Here is a 25,296-nt window from a genome sequence, read left to right on the forward strand (position 1 = left end):
TTTAATGTCTCCATCAAAAGAAGATCAAAAGGATTGGATTAGAAGCAACATAACAGAGGTAAGTGTGTGGAGAGGAGTCTTCGCTAAACTCCGGAGCGCTTTTGATAGTGCTCATCCCTGCCAAACCGTAGCCATGGCAACAGTGGAGAGGGAAGTGTGCGGCGTTGATAAGAGTGCGACAGGGGATGAAGGGGTTGACAGATCATTTTGGAGAAGTCTGACCCTTCTGCCGAAGGAGCGCCGTCTTGTCTGGGAAATTAATACCATACGCAGATGGTATGTAGAGATTGACAGTCCCAATTCTCTCTGTGGGAGCAATTTAACACAAATCGTACTACAAAGTGTTAACTTCAGACACCAGTGAGGGTATTTTCACACTGTAAATGTCTGTGACTGTGGGTCTCTTGTTCGAGTCCTTTAGGACTTATCTGCTGTGCCAAGCTTACTCTGCCTCACATTGTTAGGAGAATATGCACATAACTGTAGTTCCATGCCTTCAGACGGGCTTTAACATGGTGGTAAAATAACGGATGTCATGCAGAAATGGGCGTTTAACATCACAGGCTCCAGTTTAAAAAGGACTTGGATCACACGGGGGAAGAAAATAAATATCGACACTCGCACTCTTTCCTAATTGGTTCCTAAAACTGCACTTCTTGCATTGTAGGATTCTGTGCAAACAAGACTGGAAAAAGAAAAAAACACTTGCTTGCTATAGAAAACCTCTGGGAATGCTTAATTTCCTCTCTCTGAACAGGAGAGAGAAAAAGAGGAAGGGGAAGAGCAACGTACAGTAGAAGGGCCTCCAGCCAGCCTCAGGGGCAGAAAAGCCGGATACAGCGTATGATTTGACAAACAACGTTAGTTTTTGCACCACTGATTCAGGCAGAGTGTACTTAATTAGTAAAAATGGACACTAATTGAGCCCCAGCTGTATGTTGGAAAAAAAAGATGTGAATCTCTGAACACACCAACCCAAGAGCTCCAAGTCTCTCTGATCCTCCTCTCCCCCTGAGCTCCGTCTGTTCACTCACTGAGCGGGGCGGCTTGTTAGCACACTGGGAGATTTGTAAGGATAATGAAAAGTCGTGAGAAGATGGGAGATTCCGAATAAGCAAGAGGGACAGGACTTGTCCTTTGCCGAACAACATGTCCTGCAAAAAACCCCTCAAATTTTCTTGACCAATATGACATGAATGTGCCTTTTCTGTAAGAATAGAGAAATGGGAATTGCACTATGCACTTCATGATACACATGGATGATTTTGTTGCACGGCTTGCACATTTTGTTCAGTGAACACTTGAGTGCAGGATCCAGCCAGACTGAGTCAACGGCTGCAGCGAAATAAATGAACACATGAAACTTGAAAGCTGACTTGCTGGCAAAAAAAGAGTAAATTCGATTTGTGCTATGCTAATGAAATATAAATTTCTGAAAAAGAAAAAAAAAAATATATAAATATATTTATATATATATATATATACAGCCAGAAGGCAAAGCAGAAACAGTTACGTTAATACTAAGTGGAAAGGTTTTAAAATTCAGCCATTCTTTGGCTTGTTATTGGTCCAAGTTTAAAATGGTTTCACATAAAACTAGGCCTTGATTGTGTTAAATGACAAGACGTTCCCATGTTGTTGTGAAACAGATTCCCCCACATGTCGCATAAGAATCCTGACCATTGCATCATTACATTTGTGTCAGTTGACTATTTGTCTGTGTGGCAGCATCGTGCAGCATTGTAGCCTGACGGGTCAGTGACACTGACACTGACCAGCTGACACACGGTGAATTGATAACGACATGCAACCTATTGGGTCAAATAAAGAGGTTTTAATGTTGCCTCAGGTAGATTTCTTAAACATGAAAGAGTCATCCCTTTAACATTCATTATTTTGTGCACGCACCCGTCAAAGGGCTGCTGACATCTTACACAAGGTCAGATGGTAAAATCTGATCAGCCCTCTGAAACTGCATAATGTTTTAGAAAGCACAACAATGAACGACATGCTCACACTTAACAATGTAGTTTTCTCTAATTAGACTAAATTCCAATTAGCAAAAAGCCAGAAAGCCTGTTAAAACTGTCTATATGAACACAATTAAACTGTTTAGGATTAATTATTTATAGTGAGCGTGTTAGTCGTGTTGCACTGACGGATGATTCTCTTTGGGAAATGAACCTTCCTACCTTTTTACCAGACTGAACTCTGTATACTTTTTGCTTTCGTGTCTTCATCGCGTCCTTAAAACATTGGCAGGAATTTCCGACGCTGTCATCTGATTTACGGAGGACCGTAGAAGAGACGCTCCTGCTGCTTTGGTATAAACAGGCAGAGAATAACCAACTGTTAGAGCAGAAGAGAGAACGTATGTGTGTGAACAGATGTCTGCTAAGGTCAGGAAGAAGTAAATGGATGGCAAATCTGGTTTTTAAACTGTAAATAATCAAACAAATCTTAAACATTTTGACCACTGTAGTATTTATTTATTAATCATGTGTTGCTATATTGATTCTTGTAAGTCAGCTTAAAGCAGCAATCCAATACACAGTATAATGTTATTGTACAATATTGCACAAACTGTTTAATGCATGCTGGGGCTCTGATGGATCATTGATTTTTTTTTTGTTTGTTTGTTCTTATTAAACAAAACTGGAGGACCTGAGTATATAACCCTGATTATGTCTCAGCGTCACCAGGGATATCTCAGTCTGGGCTTGACAACCACAAATGTTAAACACAAATCTGCTTTGTAATCTGGTTTGTGTGGAGTTTGGAAGATGAACGCATTGACCAGACAGGGAGAATCTGAGGAAAGCAAAGGAAGGAAAAGTAGGATCTATTGTTTTTGAAGCTCGACGCAGACTAGGGCCCAAAATTCGTATATTTGTAAGTAATATTTGTGACAATACATAATCACTGGAAGCATCAGTCTGGTATGATTTAAGAGTGAGAGAGTAAGAGAGAAACTAACACACACACACACACACACACACAGCGGGGGAGTTCAGTTTTTCTCCTCCACGACATGCTTCCCTTGAACATTCATGGTACCATGAATGATAAGCCACCATTTACACAGAGTTTATACGTTTGTGTCTGATTGCGGCTCGATGAATAATTTACAAGCTTGATGGATCCGTCATAAGCCTTAGACAACAACTTTGTTGCCAGGTTGTGAAAGATCACGTTGACTGAACTTGCCTGGACCAATTCCATTAATTTAAAATGATTACATCCAAATTATTTCTTTGCTCTGCAACATTTAAATGAGTGTTCATATTCTGCATTGGAGTCCAGAGTACGAACAAACAAGCTCTTTTTTATATTATGGACACACTCCTCACGCGGCGCCGCAGAAGACAGACCTTTCATTAAAGTTGTTTAAAAATATTTTAATGATATCAGTTCATAATCTCTTACAATGTGATGCACAATATACCGAGAAAACAAATCAGTTTGTAACCCTTCCCTTCAGTGTGAAAACAAGGTTATTAACTTGTTTGTTTTTTTTAGCCTGCTTTGAATTTGAATTTGTGTCTTATAGCTGCAGTTGCCAGTTAAAGGTCAAAAAATAGGTTGATCGTCTGAACTAAACACACACCGTTTTCTTGAGTGATTTCCATTTCAGAATGACAGAACAACTGCACTGAGGGCCAGAGTTTAATCCAATTATAGGGACTTAAATTTGCAGCATTATTTTTCAAAGCGTCCTGTACAGGTTACCAGCAGCCACCATGAGATCAAAACCAGATATGGAGGTGTAGTGAATTAAAGGGAACTCTTGATTTAATTAGGATGGAGATTATTATTTTTTTCCCCCAGTGCTGAGTCATAGTCATTATGTTTTTCCTCTGCAGTGCCTTCCCATTATTTTACAAATATACAGTAATGAAAGTCTGTGCTGATTGCAACCACACCGGTGGATCCTCTGCTCATTAACATAGTTTGCAACAACTAGATGAGCTCCTGATGAAAGCGGTTTGATTAGAAAATGGTGGATGGTTATGAAATAAAGGCTGAAGAACCTCAGTTAACTTAGGATAGTTTTATATACCACAGTCACTGATTGTACTTGTCCTATAAAAGACAGTTAAACACTGACACCAACAGATTTTGTATTCAAAATACTAGCATATCCAACACTCCTGTGTCAGAATAAAAAACACTGGATCTGAACAGACTGTGACCTCCGACCTCGCCGTGGAGGCAGGGGAATCGAAAGCAATATTACAAATGGAAATCATTTCACATTATTAACCCTGGGGGAGTTTCAATGCCAATAAAATAAACCTTAAACACAAATCACCCGGGCAGTAAAAAAAAATATCGCCCTTGTTGCTTCAAATCAGACAGAATTCGATGATGAGATTTTAATGCAACCATTCAAATCCATGACTGAAGTATCAAGGTGGCAGATTCATATTAAATCATTTAAAAAAATAAATAGAATAGAGTACGTCAAAATGCTTAACGTCAATAACCTTCAAAATACGATCACGATTGTTAAAGGTTCATTTTGTGGATATTCTATATTTTCTTTACTGCTGAAGATGCAGATCTTTGAAAACAAGACTCAAATGGAACTTAAACAATTAAAAAACTATTTGCAAGATGTTTTGTACAGACATTCATGGTCCTCAGAGGATAAGTCTCAGTTTCTACTTTGTCGATTTGCGACCCAATACTTGCAAAACAAATTCCTTTGCCATCAGAGTTTTACACTAATTGACAAATGTTAGCTTGTTAACACACACTGAACTAATTATGTTGACCAGTCCAACATCAGAAGCCGCACACTCCTTAGTCTACCTCATCAGGACGGTATGCACGACAGTCGATAACTAACATTTCCATTACAGAATTGTGGGGGCTCGTACAATTTTAGTAACTTGATCAAAACTAATCCGAAATCCACTGCCATGGACGTGAGAAAGTAAGCTTTTTCTAACAACAAGTGCAACATGACGTCTTCCAGAACAGACCGCGCCTGCGCACCGTTACCCCCGTAGTTTCACCACACAGCTATGGAAACACCTGTGCTCTCTGATGTGGTCCGATGACACCGGTTCTGTTCCAGCATAACCCAGTCTTTAGTCTGTTTACAAATGTAACTTAAACAAGAGTAAACTGTGCTTTTAGTGAGGATTATTTTTAGCAGTGGATTAACACACATTAAGTGCTTACAGCAGCGGGGCGGTGTGTGTGTGTGTGTGTGTGTGTGTGTGTGTGTGGGACTGACTCAAAATAAACTCGTGTCCATGTAACTGTAACGAAGGAACATGATGTGTCACTGATGTGATTTTAATAGTTGTAATAATTCTACGGCAAAGATGAATTCGCTTTTCCGCTTCTACTGTGTCTGGCCTTAGATACTTAACATAATCGGTTCCCAGTAGTTTTTGGTCTTTTCATGGGATTTCTTGACAATAACAAAATATAAATATGACACCTGTCACCTGTTGATTTTCTTATACATTAAGCCTTTTAGTGATCAACACAACATCTTTGTTCCTTGGGCAAGAGCAACATACTGTACTGTATTTGCACTAAGAATTTATGTTTCACTATTACTTCTCTATGAATCACAAGTGGAGACTAAATCCACCCTCTGGGCCACAAACATGAAAACAGCAAGGTCAGTATTTACTCTGGCGTTGGCAATATAAAGCTCATCTGAGCACTGGTGTATCCAATTACGACAGACCACTGAGCTCGCTGCTCTTCCCTAATAGCTTCCTCCATATCTGACACTCTTCATTTCACGTAATGAGAGTCTTCAAGATGTGAATAAAGGTATGCATATCATTTGGTACAAGGGCTGAAAAGGAGATACGCCTTGGGGCCCACTTCAAACAAGACAAAAATTCGCTGCTTAAGAGAAATTCTGCAGCTTCAAATCAGACATCTGCTCTTCGTCCCTCACTGGGGTCAAAAAGGGAAGCAGCCGGGGCTGCGGTGCCAGAAAACCTCCACGTGTAAATCTTTGCCAACGAATTTTGTCACCGTGGCCTCGTTGACCAGAGAACCAGCCAGCCACTCAGCCTAATGGTGCGGTCATCTGTTGGTTCATCTCACAACTCGCAGCTAAAAACCTGTGACTCAGAGCCGGAGAACATCAGAGAGAAGTGTCGGAGGAAGAGGAAGGAGGCGGTAGAGGAGAGTGAAACCAAATCCCTGCTGTAAACGCCGTAAAGTCACCTTAAGTTTACTGCCCGTCCATTTGCAAGCGATCCAACGAGGGACTCTCCCAGGAAGCCTCGGAAAGCTCTCTAACTGCCTGACCTGAAGCGATATGGTGCTGGAAATCGGCCTCGGCTATCTGACTGTGGACACGGTTTCCATGCCTACAGAATGCAGAAGCTCATATCCGCCTGAAACATCTCCACCTCATCCGTCAGTGCTCAGCCCAGCTGGCCTCTTGTGCGTGTGCCAGTCCGGCTGGGGTTCATTGTAAAACTGATTTTCAAGTGCATTATGCAATTACCTTGAAATCTAGGGGCCTGTAATAGAGATATTTAAGCACAAGGAGGCTGCGGCTAGAAGAGACATCTGAGTACATCAACAATAGACAGGGAGACGGGGTCTGTAGGAGCCCGCTGACTCACAGATAAAGAGGCTGTCATACAGCCACGGCTCCAGTTTATCCTTTAATTAACATCTCATACACCAAGACAAACACACCATCAATAATGCAGCAGTAACATGCTACAATATTAATGTCAGACAAAATGAGGTAATTAGACAGAGGAAACTATTTTAAGCACACGTCCGCCCCGGCTGGCACGCAGAATCGAACTAGCCCGTAAAAAAAGAGAAAAGTAATATGAAGCCATGAAAAGCCATGAAAAGGGGAGAGCAGCTGATCCCATGTGTGACTGTGGCCAAACGGGAGGGGACAGAGGGCCAACATTTTGTTTGTCAGGATGAACAAATGGTGACAAACGACGGCAAATTGGACTGAAGGCCTCCTGCTGAGCTATGGTCTGCTCACTGGGGTCCCAATGGAGCAGAGGTGCTAGCTCAGGAGAATAAAGACACACACGCACGCACGCGCACGCACACGCACACACACACACACACACACACACACACATACATGCACATATATAGAATTATCGAAATGTAATATAGTTCAAGGCGTGGCGTGCATACAGAATCAACCTCCCACACAAGAATAAGATGCCAGAGAAGCCATTGGAAGACTCCAGACGACACACACACACACACACACACACACACACACACACACACACACACACACACACACACACACACACACACACACACACACACACACAAAGGCTCCCCGACTATCTAATCCAATGTTTCACATGAAAGAGTTGAGCCTCTGCGGAGGACTAAAACAGAAATTGGTCTAATCCTATACATTTATATGATCAAGACAGATGGAAAGTAAGTTCTCTGCATCTCTGCCTCTGGGACAAAAAAAAAGCCTGCACCCCTGTAGTGAAGTGAAGCTCTGTGCGGTGAGCAGCGCAGTAGAAGTGGAAACCACAACGCAGTCCTGAATAGATTCCAGGGGCCAGCTCCAGCCGTGTACGGGGGAAAAAAAAAAGTGTATTTCATTTAATTGGCTGGATGAGACAAAGATTTTTAATTTCCCCTGGGATCTGGGTTACCAACTTTTGTTTTTACACAGCAGAGAAGACGAAGTGCACCCAGAGCCGTGTCAGGAATTTGCAATGTTCTCGTTACCACGGGCAATCCTGTGTTTTTACTCCCCGTCTTCGGAGAGCTGCACAGATATCGGATTAATTATGCAGATGTTTAAATATCAACCGCAATAAAATACTCTTACTAGTCTGTGAACCTTAGTTTGTCAGTGCTCAGTCTCCAAAGGCCTATCACAGCATATGCTCTGGCACAGGGGACACACACTTACAGCCTTTTCCCTCTCTCCTCCCTTCCTCCGTCCTGCACACAGACAGGCCATTGTGTGCGGGCGCAGATGAGATTTGCATGCATGTTAGACTGGATTACACATGCAGCCTCTGGGAACCTGGACCCCTGTGGTCTCCCTCCGCTGCTTGGGCCTGAACACTGGGGAGCTCTCCTTTCAATCTACAACTTCAAACAAATCTCACAGCTTAATTGGCTCAGGAACACTCAAAATCAGAGGTTAAATTCCTTGATGCGGGAGAACGGGAGACAAAGTTCTGGAGCGTCTTTTGCAGCTGCCCCTGCTGGAACTTCCCGCAAAATCGATTGCGCGTAACGACCCTCATCGAGCTTCGCGTCCATCAGCGGCCGGATTCATAACTTGGGGGAGATACGAGTGTGTGCGAAAGGGTCAGTCCTCTGAGCGATATGCATGATGAGAGGCTTAATCCTTGATCTGAAGACGCTGTGTGTGAGAGGGTGGAGATGGCAGATGAAATATCCGAGGACTCAACATCTGTCTGCCGGGAGATGTAACAAGAATTTGATGAATTGATTTTCATTTCATATTCCTTCCACGTCAATACCTTCCCTTGATCAGATTTGTGTGTGTGTGTGTGTGTTTGTGTTGGTCAAGCCTCTCGATCATCCATCAACGTATTTATAGTGCATTTGTTGACAGCGAAACAGCGCTAAAGTGCCGGCAAACAGACAATAAAATCCCTATGCACTTGTGTGTCATTACATTTATTCATATGAGCGTTAAAGTAAATTGTCAAATGCTGTCTTCTTTTAGGCGGCTAAGCCCCGTGGAGCCTCTCCGCTCAGCAGGATTATAAATGAGATAGGATTTAATATTGATCCTCGGCTGACCTCCTATGACGTTCTCATCATTTCAGTAATATTCTTCACACATGCTGTAAATGAGATCAATGGGCTCCCACAGGTCCAAGTGCAGATAAACCTTGAACTTAATGCTGCCAGACAACAAGCATGACTGGGCTTTTCACCGCCACGGGCAGATGAAGGAGGCTGGAAGGAAGCGTCAGGATTGGTCGTTTACTTGATTTGTTTACCCCAGTCCGTCATATACAACAGTTTCGTACTCCTCATCGCAGGAGGCAGGACACATCTGCGCCCAAAGAAAGAAGGGGTTGGTTTGAACACTCCTCCAACTTGGCTATGTAGCACATTGAGCATTGCTGAGTTACGCCCCCCTTCAAAGGGCCAGACCGTGAAATATTGGATAATTTCTACCTCACACTGGAACAAAACTGGTTGATGAGCAAATTTACTGTCAGCTCTTAGGCCCTCTGGTGCTGCCACAGAAGAAGAAAAGAGAAAACAATAACCCTCTCGTTCTTTTCACAAAGCAACACCAGGTTCATAAGCAAAGCGCACACCCTAAATGAGCCTGATAATTATCTGAATATATTTCCATCGCTATTACAATGAGCTGCAATCAATGAGCGAGGCTGCCTCAAACTCGCGGATCGCTCGCGTCCCAAAGGCATTAATTTCACTCACATAAGACTACGGGGGTGGACGGTCGGTGTGGGTGGAGGCAATTGATTCAATATATCTGAGGCAATGGCAGCCACGCACAAACACACAGCGACAGGAGCTACAGGAAAACCGGAGGGAAGCTACCTGAGTGACTGTAGCCTCATACACATATACTGTACACACCCCCAAGCGCTGGCGTCACATGTAATAAATCAAATCACCTGCCTTCCCAGCAGCGACAAACCTGTTTTTGAGTCTAAGGCTGCTCACGAGAAGGGGGGAGACGTGAAAAATTGTGATTTGTATTCATCAATACGGAGCCGTGAGCCCACACTGTCCCCTCTCCTCTCCTCCGTCTCTTTGCCCACTTCCCCTGTCAGCTCATTAGTCGCCCATCCTGATATTGCTGTAAGGTGTAGATTCATAACTCTCATCCAATTACGCCTGCTGACACACATAATACTGCAAATTAGATAAAGAAAAACTTTCTCATAATTGGTCGCAAATTTCCCTCCCTGTGTCTGTGTGTGTGTGTGTGTGTGTGTGTGTGAGAGAGACGAGAGGTTCCTGTAAATCTCTCCCACTCTGACACTCTGACACTCTGACACACACACACACACACACACACACACACACACACACACACACACACACACACACACACACACACACACACACACACACACACACACACACACACACACACACACACACACACACATACACACACACACACACACACACACACACACACAGATTATTGGACTTGAGCCACACCCAAGCAATGACATCCAGGAGTCACAGCCTTAAGTCAGCAACAATGACGGTGAAACTGTAAATCTTTGACCAAGCTGGCGGGAGACCAACCGCAGACATCTCTCTGAAAGATTATTTTAATGATTATCCCCCACCAAGGAGACACAATCCCACCCTGAATAACTATACTTCTCTAAAATTAAATCTCTCCGTAGATGATTTGTAAGGACAAATCTTATAGCACAAAAAAAAAAAAAAAAAGGGAATCGTGGAATGAATAGCTGGCCTGGTTTTGCCCCCCACCCAGCCGCCCCCCTTTCATATTTCTCTTCCAGACGATAACTCATCTATCATCTACGACCCATTAACAAACCATCCTCAGTCCAGCTAATGCCATCAGGAAGAGAAGAGCCACTCTCTGCTCCTCTGCTGCCGCTAACATAACTATTAGACATTGGCTGTAGTCAAATGCCGTTTCCCTCTTTGTAACCAATTACCTTTATCTATGTCAATTTGCCTGCAGCGCAATAAAATGGAGAGAGATAGAAAAAAATGCTGGTAAATTACCCTTTTGGTAAAATATAGCTCATTAACCTGTTACTATATAAAATGTAAGTTTGAAATTTTTTTTTGAAGACTTAGATGTTATGATTAAATATCAATAGAAAAATCAGTCCCCTTTATTTTCTGTTAGTAATAATTCTCTAATATCTTTCCTGAACCTTTGTCTTCATTCGCTGGTTTCACATTAAGCATGGAAGCAGTTTCCTTTGGTCGAGCAACAGACTTGAGCATCACATTTTCCGCTCCCTGCCTTCTGCAGAAGAAATATGCATGATTTTAGTTCTCTCCCTGTTCATTACGTGCTTCAGAAGATGTCGTTCACACTATCATGAATAGCAATATGGATCAAATCCAACTCCGTCTGAGAAAATATTGTGTCTGTGTGTTGGCTCCATCGCGCTGAAACCTCCCACACTGACCTCACTACTGTAGATCAGGTTCCTTTTGTCCCTCAAGGTAAAGCAAATTACTAACAAAATAAATCTGGATTCACAAATACACTATGTATTAAAATGTATTATGTCTTACAACCGTAATTTATGGATTTATTATGGAAAAGGGTGACTTTGATTTAAAGGTCTTAAATTTTCAAATGTATTCTGAACAGGTGGCTCTGTTTTTTTTAATAAAAAAAATGCAAAAAATCAAAACACAACAATTAATACATGATTATTAATTGTGCTCATTATGATATTAACAAGAAAAGACTCTAATTTGAATAATCAGAAACATGCCATCAATATAAATACATATATATAATCTATACCTCGCAACAATCAAGGATATATGTAGCAAGTCAAGTTCAGTGTGCAGCAGCAACGGCACAATAAAGCACTAAACACCGAAGAGTGGTTAAAGCCACCAAGGTATTTTTACACTCCACTGAAATAACTGCACATAGCCGAGTTATTCTTCCTCGACATGGCAGGCAAAAACAGTTGGTACACAGAAAGCAGACTGAGCCATTTATAGCCACGTAGTAATACGTCGTGCGGATACTTCCACTAAAGCTCCACTGCTGCTTCATCTGTTCCGCGACCAGCTCCGCCAGAGCAAACAGGGTTTTCATTCTCCAATTACATAACGCTATTTTATCTTCGGCCTCTCACTTTCCTCCTCGCAAAAAAAGAAAAGAAAACGCCATCTCCATAGTGACAAACCTCCGTCCTCGGCTCACAGAAATGATTGCGGGCTCCTGCATCAAATGGTTGTTCTGTGTATCTTTAAAATGTCCTCAGTTGTGCGTCTGTGCCTACCTTTGGTGTATTTAACATAAAAGCCCAAGGCCTCTGACTTTTCTATTCATGTCCTTTGGGGGGTTAGTGTGCAGCCTCTACAGGCCCCTTACAGAGGATAAGTTGAAAGATAGTCGACGGCATTGATCCAGAGTCAAAAGTATGAAAGCAGGATCATCACAATAGAGCAGAAAGGGCTTGTTTTGGTTTGTCTCGTATTTCTGGTTCATTTTGACACTTCACAGAGTTAATCTTTAAGGGCCCTAAAAATATTTTCACAATCTGATTTTTCACTATGGGTGATGATGGGGTCCTTCATGAATGACGTTTTATGGCTGTGGTTGTGTCACACGAAAGATTTTAGTACTGGTTTAGTTTTTCTGTGCCAAAACAACCAAATCAGTATTTAGCTAAAGTCGAATCAGAATCTGTCGACAGTTGAGGGGTTTCTAAGTTATTGGCGATCAAATCTGATCGAACCGAATCCACACAGGCCTGATGATGGAGAGTAAATGATGAGTTGAGACCGCTCGACTTTTATCAGGCTATTTGAGACACCGTCCAGGTAATCACAATGTCCTGGATCGAGTCCATCCTTTCTCCCTCATTTTCAGCACTTTACTGTATGATATACAAAAAGATAAAAAATACAAAAGAAAAAAACCTTTGAAATTTAAAAGTCACCAAATATACCACCGGTGCCGTACAGGGGATTTAGTTCTTGGTTTATTTTTGCATTAAATATTATACGTAGGGGCTGTGTGTGAGTGTGTGAGAGTGTGTGTGTGTGTGTGTGTGTGTGTGTGTGTGTGTGTTCAGTCAATAAGGCTGTGAGCTGCCTGAGCTAATGGAGCGAGCATGAGAGCATTCCGTTGCCAATGAGTCTAACTTGTCATTTGCTAGAGGAAGAATGAATAATAACTGTTACATCTTGAATGCTTTGTTCACTAACTGATGCTTCTTAAACAGTATATTTAATGTGAAAGAGGAGAACTGAAGTTTTCAGGGCTTTCAGAAGTGGTTGCAAAAATTTAAGTTGTTCTTTTAGTTTCTTTAAAAACACTGGACAGCAGGAATCATGCTGAAAGAGCAAGCCAGTTCAAAGACTGTGAATTCAGGCTTGACCTGAATCCATGCACCCTGTTATCGCCCTTAAAATGTCAAGTAGCTACCTGAAGACGCTGATCGGGGCATGAAAGTACTTATATATATTATGTCCTTGAGTCACTGAGATTAGAATTTTCATTTCAGGCACACAAAATAAAGCCTCTGCAAAGCCAAATATCACATGCTGAGTGAAGAAAACCGTAAAGGTTACGGAGCCTTATCTGCAATTATGCAAAAACAAAGATTGGCCAAATCCACGTTTATTGGTACAAAGGGAATCTACAATGCCTTGATGTTGCTCACAGCAGCCTCCTGTTAGACGCAGATGCATGCAGCATGTAGCACATCCTAGAGGAGAACACCGGCAAGAACAGCTGACTATACACTACGCACAAGTTGCTGTTTTGAATTATGAATACAGGAAATTAAACTTTTCAAAGATAGAGAACGATAAGTAGCAAATATTTTTTGGAAAATTTGCTTTTCGTTCACGAGCTTCTCAGTTCCACGTAAGAGACGAAGGAACAGATCCAGATAATTTCAAACTGCTTCTGTTACAGTCGAGGCTTTGTGTTTCATTTTAACAATAAACATGCACAGTTTTCCTCCAACACTACAAATACATAGCAAGGAATCTTTAAAGCTCCTCTCTTTTTTTTTGACCCTCTCCTATCAGCGTCTAAGATGTTGACAGCTTCTCTTCTGCACTCATTGTGTCAATTGTTTTGGGGTTGTTGTTTTTTTTAGGATGATGAAAGACTCGGCACAAGAAATAAGAAAAAAAAAATTGGTACATGGGTCACATGGTGAAAACCTGCTCTCTTATCTTTCCATCAACACCTGGGAATATAAATAGTTAAGTCTAAAAATAATGGCTTTCATCTTCAATTGTGCTTCTGAATATTCAATATGAAAGCAATGGTGCCCCCTTGTGTAAAATATAATCAATAGTCTAGTGATATGCATACGAGGTAGATCCTAATCAAATCTTCTCTGTTTGTTTTCTTGTTTCGTTTTGTTTCGTACCAGCGCTTTGGGTTCATGAAAAGCGCTTTAAAAATTAAATATATTATTATTATTATTATTATTATTATTATTATAAGTCTGAACAGAGATCACGCATTGCTTCGTATTTTACCTGCGACCTGTGTTCTCGCCTCAATGACGGGTTCTGAGGGGTAGCGTACTAACTGAACATATTTATTCCACACTCATATATTTTCGCCTGCAGCAAAACTTCTCCAGATTCTCTCAGCAGTGAAGGGCAATCCCTCTGCGCGTCTTCTGCCTGTCCTGCTCTCCAGACGGACTGCGCCTCTATCCTCCGCTGTCAGAGCTCTGGGCGCACTGCACCACCCTGGGCTCAGTCAGGCGGTCGTAGGACAGTGCAGCCATAACCTGCAAACATTTACAGAGTGATGTGGCTTCAGAGAAGTGAGGGCACTGAGTAATAGGCAGACGCCATCGGAGACATGCTGAGTTAAGGCGTTTCACTGGGAATTTAGACCCCGTAGCTGCTGTCTTTTCCAGTTTGGTCGCGTGAAAAATTTACGTTTTTCCCAAGCCACAGCTTTGAATGGTTCCAGATGGCTTAAAGCATTAACTGATGTCAATTCCAGCATTTGGCGGATTCATAATGAAATCAGGGCTCGCAACTTTTGAGTGAAGCTTACAGTAAATTCATTTTATTTATAAACTACTAGAGAAACTGATTGTGTCATGTATCATATAATAATAATGTGATTTGAGCTGAACACATAAACACAGCTGTGGTCTGTCTCTTTGGAAAACAACAATGTTTATGTTTACTACCAAGTCGGATGTTTGACTGGTACCGGTTCCAGTTTTTATCATGTTTTTGATATGAACATTTTGCGAGAGATCTGTGTCAGTTGCATAAATCCGACATGCAATCCATGACAGTTGGCAGTGCCAACTGAAGGGAAGTTAGATGGGATGTTTGATAACTCCTCTCAGGCCTGAGCAGTAAATGTAAAGCAAAGAAATAGCCAGGCACCATACTGTAAAACCACAAAGCGCCATTTTTATACATTTTGAATATCTGGATCTGGATCTTTATACATCTAAAAGCTTCTTTTTTCTCTCAGATTCACTTGCTTATTTCAGTGACTTCAGTTTACACTTCCAACACAAGATGGATTCATGTAATCTAGAACAGTAACTGAAAAGAGCAGAGAAGGGACAAGAAAGAAAAAGGAAGAGTACATTGACACTTTCCCATTCAAAATTTTTTGGTCTTTTTGCTAAGCTAAGCTAACCAGCTACTGGATATTATGGACAAAGTGTTTTCGATACCAAGTCAGCAGGACAGCAAGCGATGATAGATATTTCATCATATTCAAGCAGATATGGAGTTATCCGGTTGTCTGCTCCCTTCCCTGCCTTGTGTTACTCTCTACCGTCTACATTGAATAAAGCAGGAATTCAGAAAGTCATTCTTACACACATATATATATATATATATATATATATATATAAATATATTTATATCCAACTGGCACACATCACATTATAAATCCAATTGTGGAAATTTAGGATGTTGTATGTGAGTTACCTTGACGACAAAACCCAGCAAACTATTTCCCCGTGTCCAGTATTTGCAAACCAACTGCTGCCAATAACATAATATTCAGCATGAGGTACAGACATGAGTGCAGATCGTGGCAAAAATCTTCTCATTTAACTCTCAGATATAAAGCAATAAGGTCTATTTCCTGAAATGTCTCCAAACTCTTTCTTTAATTCATCATGTTACCACGTCTCTGTCTGTTTGATGCTCTTAAATATTCAATGGATGTGTGTTGTACTTACTGTGATCATCATGAGGAGAGCCAGCATCATGCCCAGCATTATGTACAGATTATTGGTCAGTCCCCCAGCCCACAAAGGACCCAAGATGGTGGCCAGGCCCCCAACCGAGCGTCTGACACCTTGGCTGAAGCCTTTAGGTGACGCATCACAAAGAATTAGAGGTTATTTCTTTCACCTACAAACATTCATATACAGACTTAGAGTACATTATGAATAGCTCTTCCTTCGCGCCACATTAGCCAAGAAATAATCTGATGTTTTATTGTGTAGGATGGTGCAAGCGAACACCATAGTAAAATAAGCCCACCTTGTGTTTTCTCCGCTGTGACTTTGGAGAACAGAGACACCTGAGACACGGCCACGAAGGGAAGGCCGAGCAGCTGCAGAAACACTCCGATGATGAAGGCTGTCAGCTCCCATCCATAACCACCTGGCAGGGGTGGAGAGACAACACAGCAGTAATGCAAATTGTATGGAACATATCATTGAAGAAAATACAAGGTAAATACCAATTTTCCAAATATTTAGGTTATCAGAGCGGGTGAATTACAATGATTTGTCGCTCGTTATTTCTAATATGCAGTGATCATGATTAAAGTGATTCAAACACAGATCATACTTGAGCGGTCCAGCCCCTCTACTCTTGGTTTTTTAAGTTCCTTCCACAAATGGGTTGGCTCCACCAGAGACAGCTCAATCTGAAAGCTAAACCCCTGCCAAGCTGGCTGCCACTACATTTTTTGTTCTCTGCTGCTTTGCATCATGCACGTTTGTGTGAGTGTGTGCCCACTCAAACTGTTGGATGTTCCCATGCAAGATATTCTAGATAATCTTGCAATCAAAATGCATTTCAACCCATTTTTCTTAGTGGTGCAAGGAAATGTTATTTTACCTTCAGGTGTCTGCCTTGTTTCTTTGTCTGGTTGTTTCCACTGTTACAAATAGCAAACAAACGCAGGATATGCTTTAACAAATAGCATTTTAGTCTAATAAGATTACTATAATCTTTTTATGTGTACTCAGGCACTCCCCAGCTCCAGCACCTGTTACTTGTAATCAGAGTGATAAATGTGATGGGCTGCAACAGACGCACGGCAACATGAACATGCAGGATCCAGTTTGCCTGTATGATCTCCTTCTGTCCTGCCTGAATGATATCACTTACAGAGCACATTCAATTCAGCCTACATGAAACTCAATATGGCTCCGCTGTGCACCACACATCAGACGCGCCAAAATTTGGCACAGAACGCGAGTTCAATTTTGTGTCTTGGTGTGTTTTGTATGGTTTCCCGGGCAGGTAGGCACCTCGGAGGTTGCAGAGGAAGATGAGGGACCAGATACAGGCGGCGGAGCAGATGACCAGGCCCACGGCCAGCACGACGCGGTCCGCCACCTTCCTGCTCAGCCAGCGCACAAAGAAGAAGCCCAGAATGACCTCCACCCCACACAGGCCGTACATCAGGCTGTTGCCCAGCTCACCGAAGCCAAAGTAGCGCTGCGTCAGGGGAGTCACCATGGTCTGGGGAGTTTTAGAAAGATGTTCACAGGGTCAGTCAGCTGGATAAAGTGATTCAGTAGAGGAGGAGATTCTTATTGGAGCTGAAACCAGCACCTTTCAAGTCCTTCAAAGGCGTCAGTCAGTATAGATCAAAAGATGTGTTCTGTTTTGAAATCAAAATGATTATAAAATCCATATCAGCACCGTGTGACTATGCAGTCGCCACAGTTTAATGAAGGGAGAGAAAAGCCTCTTGATTTTTCCTGCTCACAACACAGGTACTGATGATGTTCACTTGGTTTAGTTTGAGTGTTGAGCGACACTTGATTATCATCATTACTGGATGCCGTGCGTCTCTCTCCAGGTACGGCTCAGACGGATGCGGTGTGGATATAACCCTGGGTAAAATAGTGTGACAGTGTGTGAAATGTTTGGAATCTCGGGCTGATGGATCTCAATGGTTACCGCTCTCACCTCCAGCGCTGTCTGATTGAAGAGAGTGATGAACTGAGCCGTGAGGAGAACAACCACCTCCTCTCTCAGGAACTCTGCAGAGCGAAAGACAGAGAGATAGACGGGGAGAAATCACAGAAAACCAATGAGAAAAAATCAGAAAAACAAGCGGCGAGAGGCAACATTACAGTGACAGTTTCGACTGCCAAGCTACGAGATCGAAAAAAAAGTTTAAAGAGGAAAGAAAACATGGACTTATGTAATGTTTACTCTGACAGAGGCAGGTGTAATCGATCCTGGCTGGTTGGTCATGTTGAGTCCGATATACTATTTCTTACCTGGGTCACATTGATAAAAGACAACAACTATTTGTTATATGTATATTTCTAGAGCTAAGTGGGAGTTCCAGTTATTTCCTATATGTCCAAAAAAAATTATATATATATATAGTTTAATAAATTCAAATTTTTGATATCAGCTTTTCCTGGAACAAAAACTCCCTTTGGACTCAGAGGAGGAAAACCGAGCTGGGCCTGCTGCTAAATTTGGGTGGATGTGCCAGATGGCTTAATGAATGGCTTGATATAACAGTGTGTGATCTGCAATGGTTCATTTCTCTCTGTTTGCACTATTATTTATATAATAAAATGTTTGTATTATTTTGCTTGTTTGTAAATGTATGTTCGACTTGTTTGTAGGTAAATTAAATCATGGTATTATAATTAAGGTTTAAAGGGTCCCTCGGTTGTCTTAACATTGCACTTGTCATGGATATGGAGCAGGTACCAAACGTAGACGCAGGTAAAAGGGTGTATTTTATAAATGGAGAAACAAAAAAAACAGACTCACAGACTTTTACAGAATAAGAAACAAAATCCAACACGGGTAATCCAAAAGGTGCCAAAAATAAGGGGTTAAACACGAAGAAACCTGGAACTTGGCAGAACAAAACAGCAAACTGAGCAGACGAACCAACAAAGACAAATGGAAGCACGGAGACTAAAATACTGGAGGAAGGCGGGGATGATTGGACACAGGTGAAACCTATTAGGAACAGGTGCAGACAATCACAGGGGCGGGAAAACACAAGAAGTAAATTGACGGATAACAAGTCACAGGGGAACAGGAAGTGCACGCCAAAATAAAACAGGATATACCAAAGTCAAGATGCAAACACAAGGGATAACGAAAGTAACTAAACTAAGGCAGAGACATAGGGAAGGTGACATGAAAGACAAATTAGTACCAAACCACAAAAATGCAAACACAAAGTAATATGTTGAACCATCTAAAAAACCTCTGGAAAATGACTGTATCCAATTTTCGGGACATTTTTCTGAAGTTAATTTCTGGAAAAATCCAGTGTTTTCTAAAACCATTCATACCTGGTAAAAGTCCACATATTGCAAACTTCGCCACCTCAGTCAGCCAAATCAAAGATAACCCCATTGACATTATGAGGGTTATTTTTCTCAGACTGAGCGGACTTGCACAGCTCATGAAAAGTAAACAAGTCCTCATGTTTAAAAATGGTGGGGTGTACCTTTAAACTCGAACAAAAGGAAACTACCCATTATCTGATAGTCATATATTACATTGTAAAAATACACTGTGTGTTTGTCATCAAGCATATGTCAACTGTAGAAAATAAACCCATTATTCAGCAGTTGACGCATTGACAGTAAACTTAGCTTAGAATAAAGTCTGGAGGCAGGGGTCGATATAACTATCTTAGGTCACGCCCAGATTCCATACCTGTGAAGCTCGCAGATAAACACGCTTTATCCTGCCAGTTTAATCTGCACACAACTGGAAGAATATAAGCGAAGAGAGATGTTCTGGCTTCACTTTGACCAAAAATGTATCCATCACGTACGCGTGAATGTATTAATGAGTGAACTTTGGAGGAGCCGTCAGGCGGATTGTTACATTTTCACAAATGTTTCCAGTCTCAATGCTGAGTTAAGCTAACCAGCTGCTGGCTCTAGCCTTATATATGAATTATGTATTTCCAAAAATGTATTTCATACACTTCTTGAAAACACAGTAGAACGTTGTTTTCAACAAATTTTGACAACTTAATAAAGCATGCTGACTGTCTGTCAAACTATCTCTTTAAAAAGTTAATTATTCCTAGAATTTTTATTAATACTAAGAGGAAGAATAAAAATAAAGTGGTACCGACTGTGTATCATGTATATATATATGTATGATGATTGAAATGCTTAGTGAGATAAAACTGGGGTCTTGCAGAAATGCTGACACAGTTCAGACTGAATACATACTGTAAATAATATCTAATTATTATTTATTTCATTGTCATATATTTTCTATTATTATTACTATTATTTTTCTTTTTTTTCTCCATGACCTGAACCAGAACGCAAAAAAATTGAATATTTGCCCATGTTTCCAAGGCTGCCCACTGATTCACTAAAAGTCAGGGAAGATCAATAATTCACAAAAGTGAATACCAGACACACTATAGTGGCTGACAGACGCCCGGACTGTACATGCCAGAGCTGCAGATATCCTCTCGTTTTTTTTCTTTTTTCGTGAGATTTTCTGGTGTTGTAGGATTTCTTTAAAACAAAACAGAATCAATAAGCAGGACGTTGCCACATTACCAATTCTGTCTCCATTTCATCCACAAGTCAACCACAACAAGCCAGTCAATAAAGAAGGAAGTCTGCCATCCATCCCTTTGCCACATCTTCAAAGAGTGAGAGAATCAATATGAGGGTTTGACACATGCATGCACGCGCACTTACACACACACACACACACACACACACACACACACACCGAACACACACACACACACACACACACAGACACAATTGCCATTCTGCAGACCTCTCTGAGGAATTCTGTGTGGCATGTGAGATCAGATTCCTAGTGTATTGATTTAACTTGCGTGTATGTGTCTGGTTTATGTCAGAGAGAGAGAGAGAGAGAGAGTGTCTGTGTGTGTGTGTGTGTGTGTGTGTGTGTGTGTGAATGTGTGTGTGTAAGATGTCAGGTGTCCTACTGAATTAGTGCTATAGTAAGTTTACATGGGATGCAAGCAGCGATTGTGCTACTATTGATTAATTTCTTTTGTACTTTGTTAGTCTCTCTCCCTCTCTCCCTCACTGTGTGTGTGTGTGTGTGTGTGTGTGTGTGTGTATGTGTGTGTGTGTGTGTGTGTGTCTGTGTGTGTGTGTTTTCGGAAAATCAATAGGACAGATTGGAAACATGTGCATTGGCAGTGATACCTAGTCCTACCTGAACCTCACAAATAGGGCTGTGGAAAGCCGACAGTCATTGCTGAGGACAGACATGGCAAACCTGCTCTCTCACCTCTGCTGGCACTGAAGTTCTTGTAGGGGTTTGAGGCCTTCGAGGCACCACGGGCGGGCTGCATCTCAGACGAGGCGGGAGTCTCCAATGGGTCGGAGCTGACGGCTCTGTAGGTGTGTGACAGCTCCTCGTTGGACCCCATCAGTGGCACCTCCTCCTCATCCTCCTCCAGTTTCATCTCCAGAATCTCGGCTCCTTCTTCTGAGCTGATGGGGGGCACATCCCAATACATAGCCAGGACAACACACTGGAGCAGCACCCACAACAGGCACATGAAGATCTGAGAGTATGGAGGAAAAATACAAGAAAGTCTTTAAATATTTTAGTCTGGGACATCGGAATCCCAGAAAGCTATCAGGAGAGTTAAAGTTAGCAGCATGGCACAGTCACATCAAGAGAGACGTGTCACAGTATGTGGAAAAATGGAAGGAGGTGTAGAAGATCTTCGTCATATCTCACTTAATCTACACTTTTGCAACCAGTGTTTTATTCAGAAACCTGTGAAATGGAAATAGATCAATTTGGGTTGTTACAGGCCTGAGTATTGCTGCAGGTGTTTTGTATTCCTCCTAGTCAGAGGAGCACAAAGTAGGGAAAAAAAAATACTTATGAGGCATGAGGAGTGTAGAATGTTGGGCAACTATCTCTTGTTTGATAGTTTTTGTATGCATGAGGCTTTTGGAGAACCTTAGATTAGTAATTATCTGGATGCTGTTACCCCAGGAGACGTGTACTTGTTCACAACAAAGGGCCCCAGTTTGAAATCGCACAACCGCAGGAACAGGTTGAACGCCGGCCCTGGAGACACAGGAAGAAGAGCTTTAATGAGAGTATGGAATAAAAACAGGGGATGGGTGGAGACAGTAGCCTCAACCGTGGTGATTTTATTGAGCGTCCCCTTCTCGCAGTTGAAACTGCACGTCAAAGAAAGACGTCACAAAATCCCATATTTCTCAGAAGACAAGGGAAGGGGAGGCGACACCTCTCTCTGTGTTGAGATGAAGGTGGGGACTGACCGACAAGGAGGCCCGCTTGTCGACAGGCCATGATCGCGGCAAAGATCCCGGAGCGCTCATCTGGCCGAGTGCTCCGAGTCAGGAAACCAAAGATGGAGGACCCCGCTCCTGCACCGACACCTGAGAGGAAAACAGCATTCGACTGTTACACCTTCAAAATGTCCACATAACAAGAAAACATATTGGGTGTTATCTCACTACATGTGCATGTGTATGTGCGTGTGGGTGTGCGTGTGTATGTGTATGTGTGTGTGTGTGTGTGTGTGTGTGTGCGTGTCACCTGCTACAAGACGGCTGCTTAACAACAGCCACTTTGAATATCCAATAAAATACATGAAGCTCCCTGAGGACAGATAAAAATGAAAAGGGGCATCATCATTTCAGACGTATGAATATGAACTGTCTCAACCACCATTGGAAAGACTACCATGACATTTTGATCAGACCTTCATGGTGCCCAGGCCGTGAAGCTTAATGACTTTGCAGGTGCCTGGTTTACTCTTCTGGCGCCATCAGCGGACTTACAACGATGGTTTGCAGTAAAAACGCCTCAAATTATGCAACAACACAGATTGTTGCAATTTGTTCAACTCCAGATAAATTGTGACAACCAACCTTAAAGGGCCCATACTGTACACGTTTCTGGTGTTTTATTTGAAGTTTTGATATCTTTAAGAAGATACATTTGGGTTTTTTTAGTACCAAAAGACATCTCAATATGGTTCTACAGCTCTTTTTTCATGAGCTCTGCAAAGAAACAGGTCGATTTTGGCCTGTCTAATTAATATGTGATGAGCCTCTGATTGGCCGTTTTTTGAGTGACAGCTGTGACACGTTTATTGCGCATCATAAAAAAAAGGGTGTATTTGTTTGTGGATTGACCACTTTGACACTTTTATGGTACTTACAGAGCCCCTAGACCTCATTTATTATGAAAAAGCCAAGAAATCTCTATTTTGACAGTATGGGACCTTTAGCTTTTCATATGGCGCTATCATCAGGTCAAAATTGAAATATTGCCAATACTTTAACACATGGTGAACACTACAGATACATATTGTAAGCTTTGTCAGTGAGCATGCTCACATTAGCTTTTGGCTATAATTTAGTGATAGTAGTAGTAACACTAGGAAGCATTGACTTCTCTTTTTATTGCCCTAAATTTTTTGTCAATTCTGCCACTAGTGTTTTGCTTGAATGGCTATTCAGCAAATACAACCCACAAAATTAACCCCATAATGCATTATAACAGTTACAACTTATGGAGGGGTTATTACCATCATGCGCTGCACAGAGGGTGGTAAAAAAAAAAGGGCTAATTTAAATTGCTGCTAATTGAGAAGAATGACCGAAGAAATTGGGGGGGTTTCGAGTCTGCCATCTGAGGCACTTAGTCATCTACATGGAATGAGCTACACAGTGTGTAGTGAGTAATAACTGACTCAGAGCCCAAATATAGGTTACACAGTGTCACACATTAACTGAACTCGTGCAGTTTGTCTTGTGGTGTGATGACTCACCGGCAATCTCAAAGAGATTGGAGAAAAGGATGATGGACTTCGTGGTTTTGCACCGGTCCGACCAGATCCCAAAGAGCGGGCCTGTGAGCAGCCCGCTCAAACTGAAGGCAGACAGACCCAGACCCAGAAAGTAAGGAGGGGCCTCCAAAAGCTGCAGATACCGCCATATTGTCGGCAGGATGACGGCTGAGACCGGCAGCGATGCGTGATGGAGGGGATGAGCGTGGAGGAAAAGGAGCGACATGCGTCACGACAAGCTTGGTTTACCCACAGAAAAAATATATTTGCATTACATCCGAGGGGAATATCCTCTGTGATATGAGCTTACAGCCAAAATGCCAAGCCACTTTGTATTCCAGATTGCTCTTATGAGACCATTATCTCACGTCGTCAAGTCTATAAAGCTTCCATGATGAACTTACCATACTCGATGCCGCTCAGCATGAATATCAGCCCAATGGTAACAAAAGTTAGATTCCTCTTTCGGTTATTATCCATTGTGCCCAGTGGCTTGTAACGTCTTATACACAAAAACTCTGACTGCACATGTTCAGAAATGTTGCTCAGAGGCGGAATCAGATGACAGGAGACACTGTGTGTCCAATTACAACTGCTGGCCCGGGTAATTAGAGGAGTTTGTTGCACCAATGTGCAGGACCTTTTCAGAACTTACAGACGGTTAACAGAAGTCATATGAAGCTTCTCCAATAGAAGAGAAGGGTCAAGGAGACAGTGCAGTCCACTTTAAATGATGCGGTCGTCCATCTCCATTAGGCATTTATGTTCATGATTAAAATCCTGTTTGAGTCACGTTTCCGCAGTCTTGCAGTCCGGCACCACGCAGTGAGTGTCACAGACAAGGTAATGTCTCGTGTTACCAGGTGAGGTAAAGTACACTGAACTTTATACATTTTTAATCTTGTTTTCTTCAGTTTCGCCAAAAACACTTGAATCTCCTGTGAAGAAACACTCCAGGCCTCGGTCTTCCCTTACAGATATTCAACTCGACTGATTTCACATGAAAGACCTTCAATTTGCCAGTAATACAAATAAAACGAATTACAAGTAGTTATAAAGCCAATCAGATAATGAATATATACCAGATAAACCATTATCACACTACGTGGAGACTTAACATCAGAGTGTGTGGTAAAAGAAAATATTCAAAGTAATTAATTACAATTTAAATAAATTAGGTACGAAAGTCTGTCTGTTTCACTGAATTGCTGGCTTCCTCTCTGAGCTGCTGTGGTGTTCCTATCCTCGCCCTGGCCTTGTTATATTAAACAGATCTGTCACCAATTTAATATCGCCACATGTTTTCCTTGCAAACCATGAATAATACAAGGAGTTGCACTTGTTTGAATAACACATATACGCTCGCTCACCATCTTGCACTCGTATCACGAAGCGTCCAGAGCGTCTGACGGGTTTCAAGCTCAGCATCCCTCAACGGCCTAATGAGGTCACGTGGGTTTGGGGCAGTGTCTTTTCTGTATGTGTGTGTGTGTGTGTGTGTATGTGTGTCTGTGTGTGTGTGTGTGTGTGTGTGCGTGTGT

The 25,296-nt window shown here is 42.0% G+C and overlaps 1 protein-coding gene across 1 annotated transcript; it reads right to left on the reverse strand.

Annotated features, from left to right (window-relative positions):
- Positions 1 to 13,326: 13,326 nt before the first annotated feature.
- On the reverse strand, positions 13,327 to 24,312 carry mfsd8l2 (major facilitator superfamily domain containing 8-like 2). The gene is made up of 11 exons (XM_035634712.2): positions 24,160 to 24,312; positions 23,738 to 23,923; positions 22,498 to 22,560; positions 22,218 to 22,337; positions 21,920 to 21,999; positions 21,202 to 21,481; positions 17,881 to 17,954; positions 17,214 to 17,427; positions 16,213 to 16,335; positions 15,906 to 16,036; positions 13,327 to 14,471 (listed from the first exon to the last, which is right to left on the reverse strand). Exons 1-11 carry the CDS (start codon positions 24,233 to 24,235, stop codon positions 14,391 to 14,393), a joined length of 1,428 nt encoding a protein of 475 aa, XP_035490605.2. The 5' UTR covers positions 24,236 to 24,312; the 3' UTR covers positions 13,327 to 14,390.
- Between the last annotated feature and the right edge of the window lie 984 nt (positions 24,313 to 25,296).

Source organism: Scophthalmus maximus, chromosome 5 (genome assembly GCF_022379125.1).
Source record: "Scophthalmus maximus strain ysfricsl-2021 chromosome 5, ASM2237912v1, whole genome shotgun sequence".
Lineage (NCBI taxonomy): Eukaryota > Metazoa > Chordata > Actinopteri > Pleuronectiformes > Scophthalmidae > Scophthalmus > Scophthalmus maximus.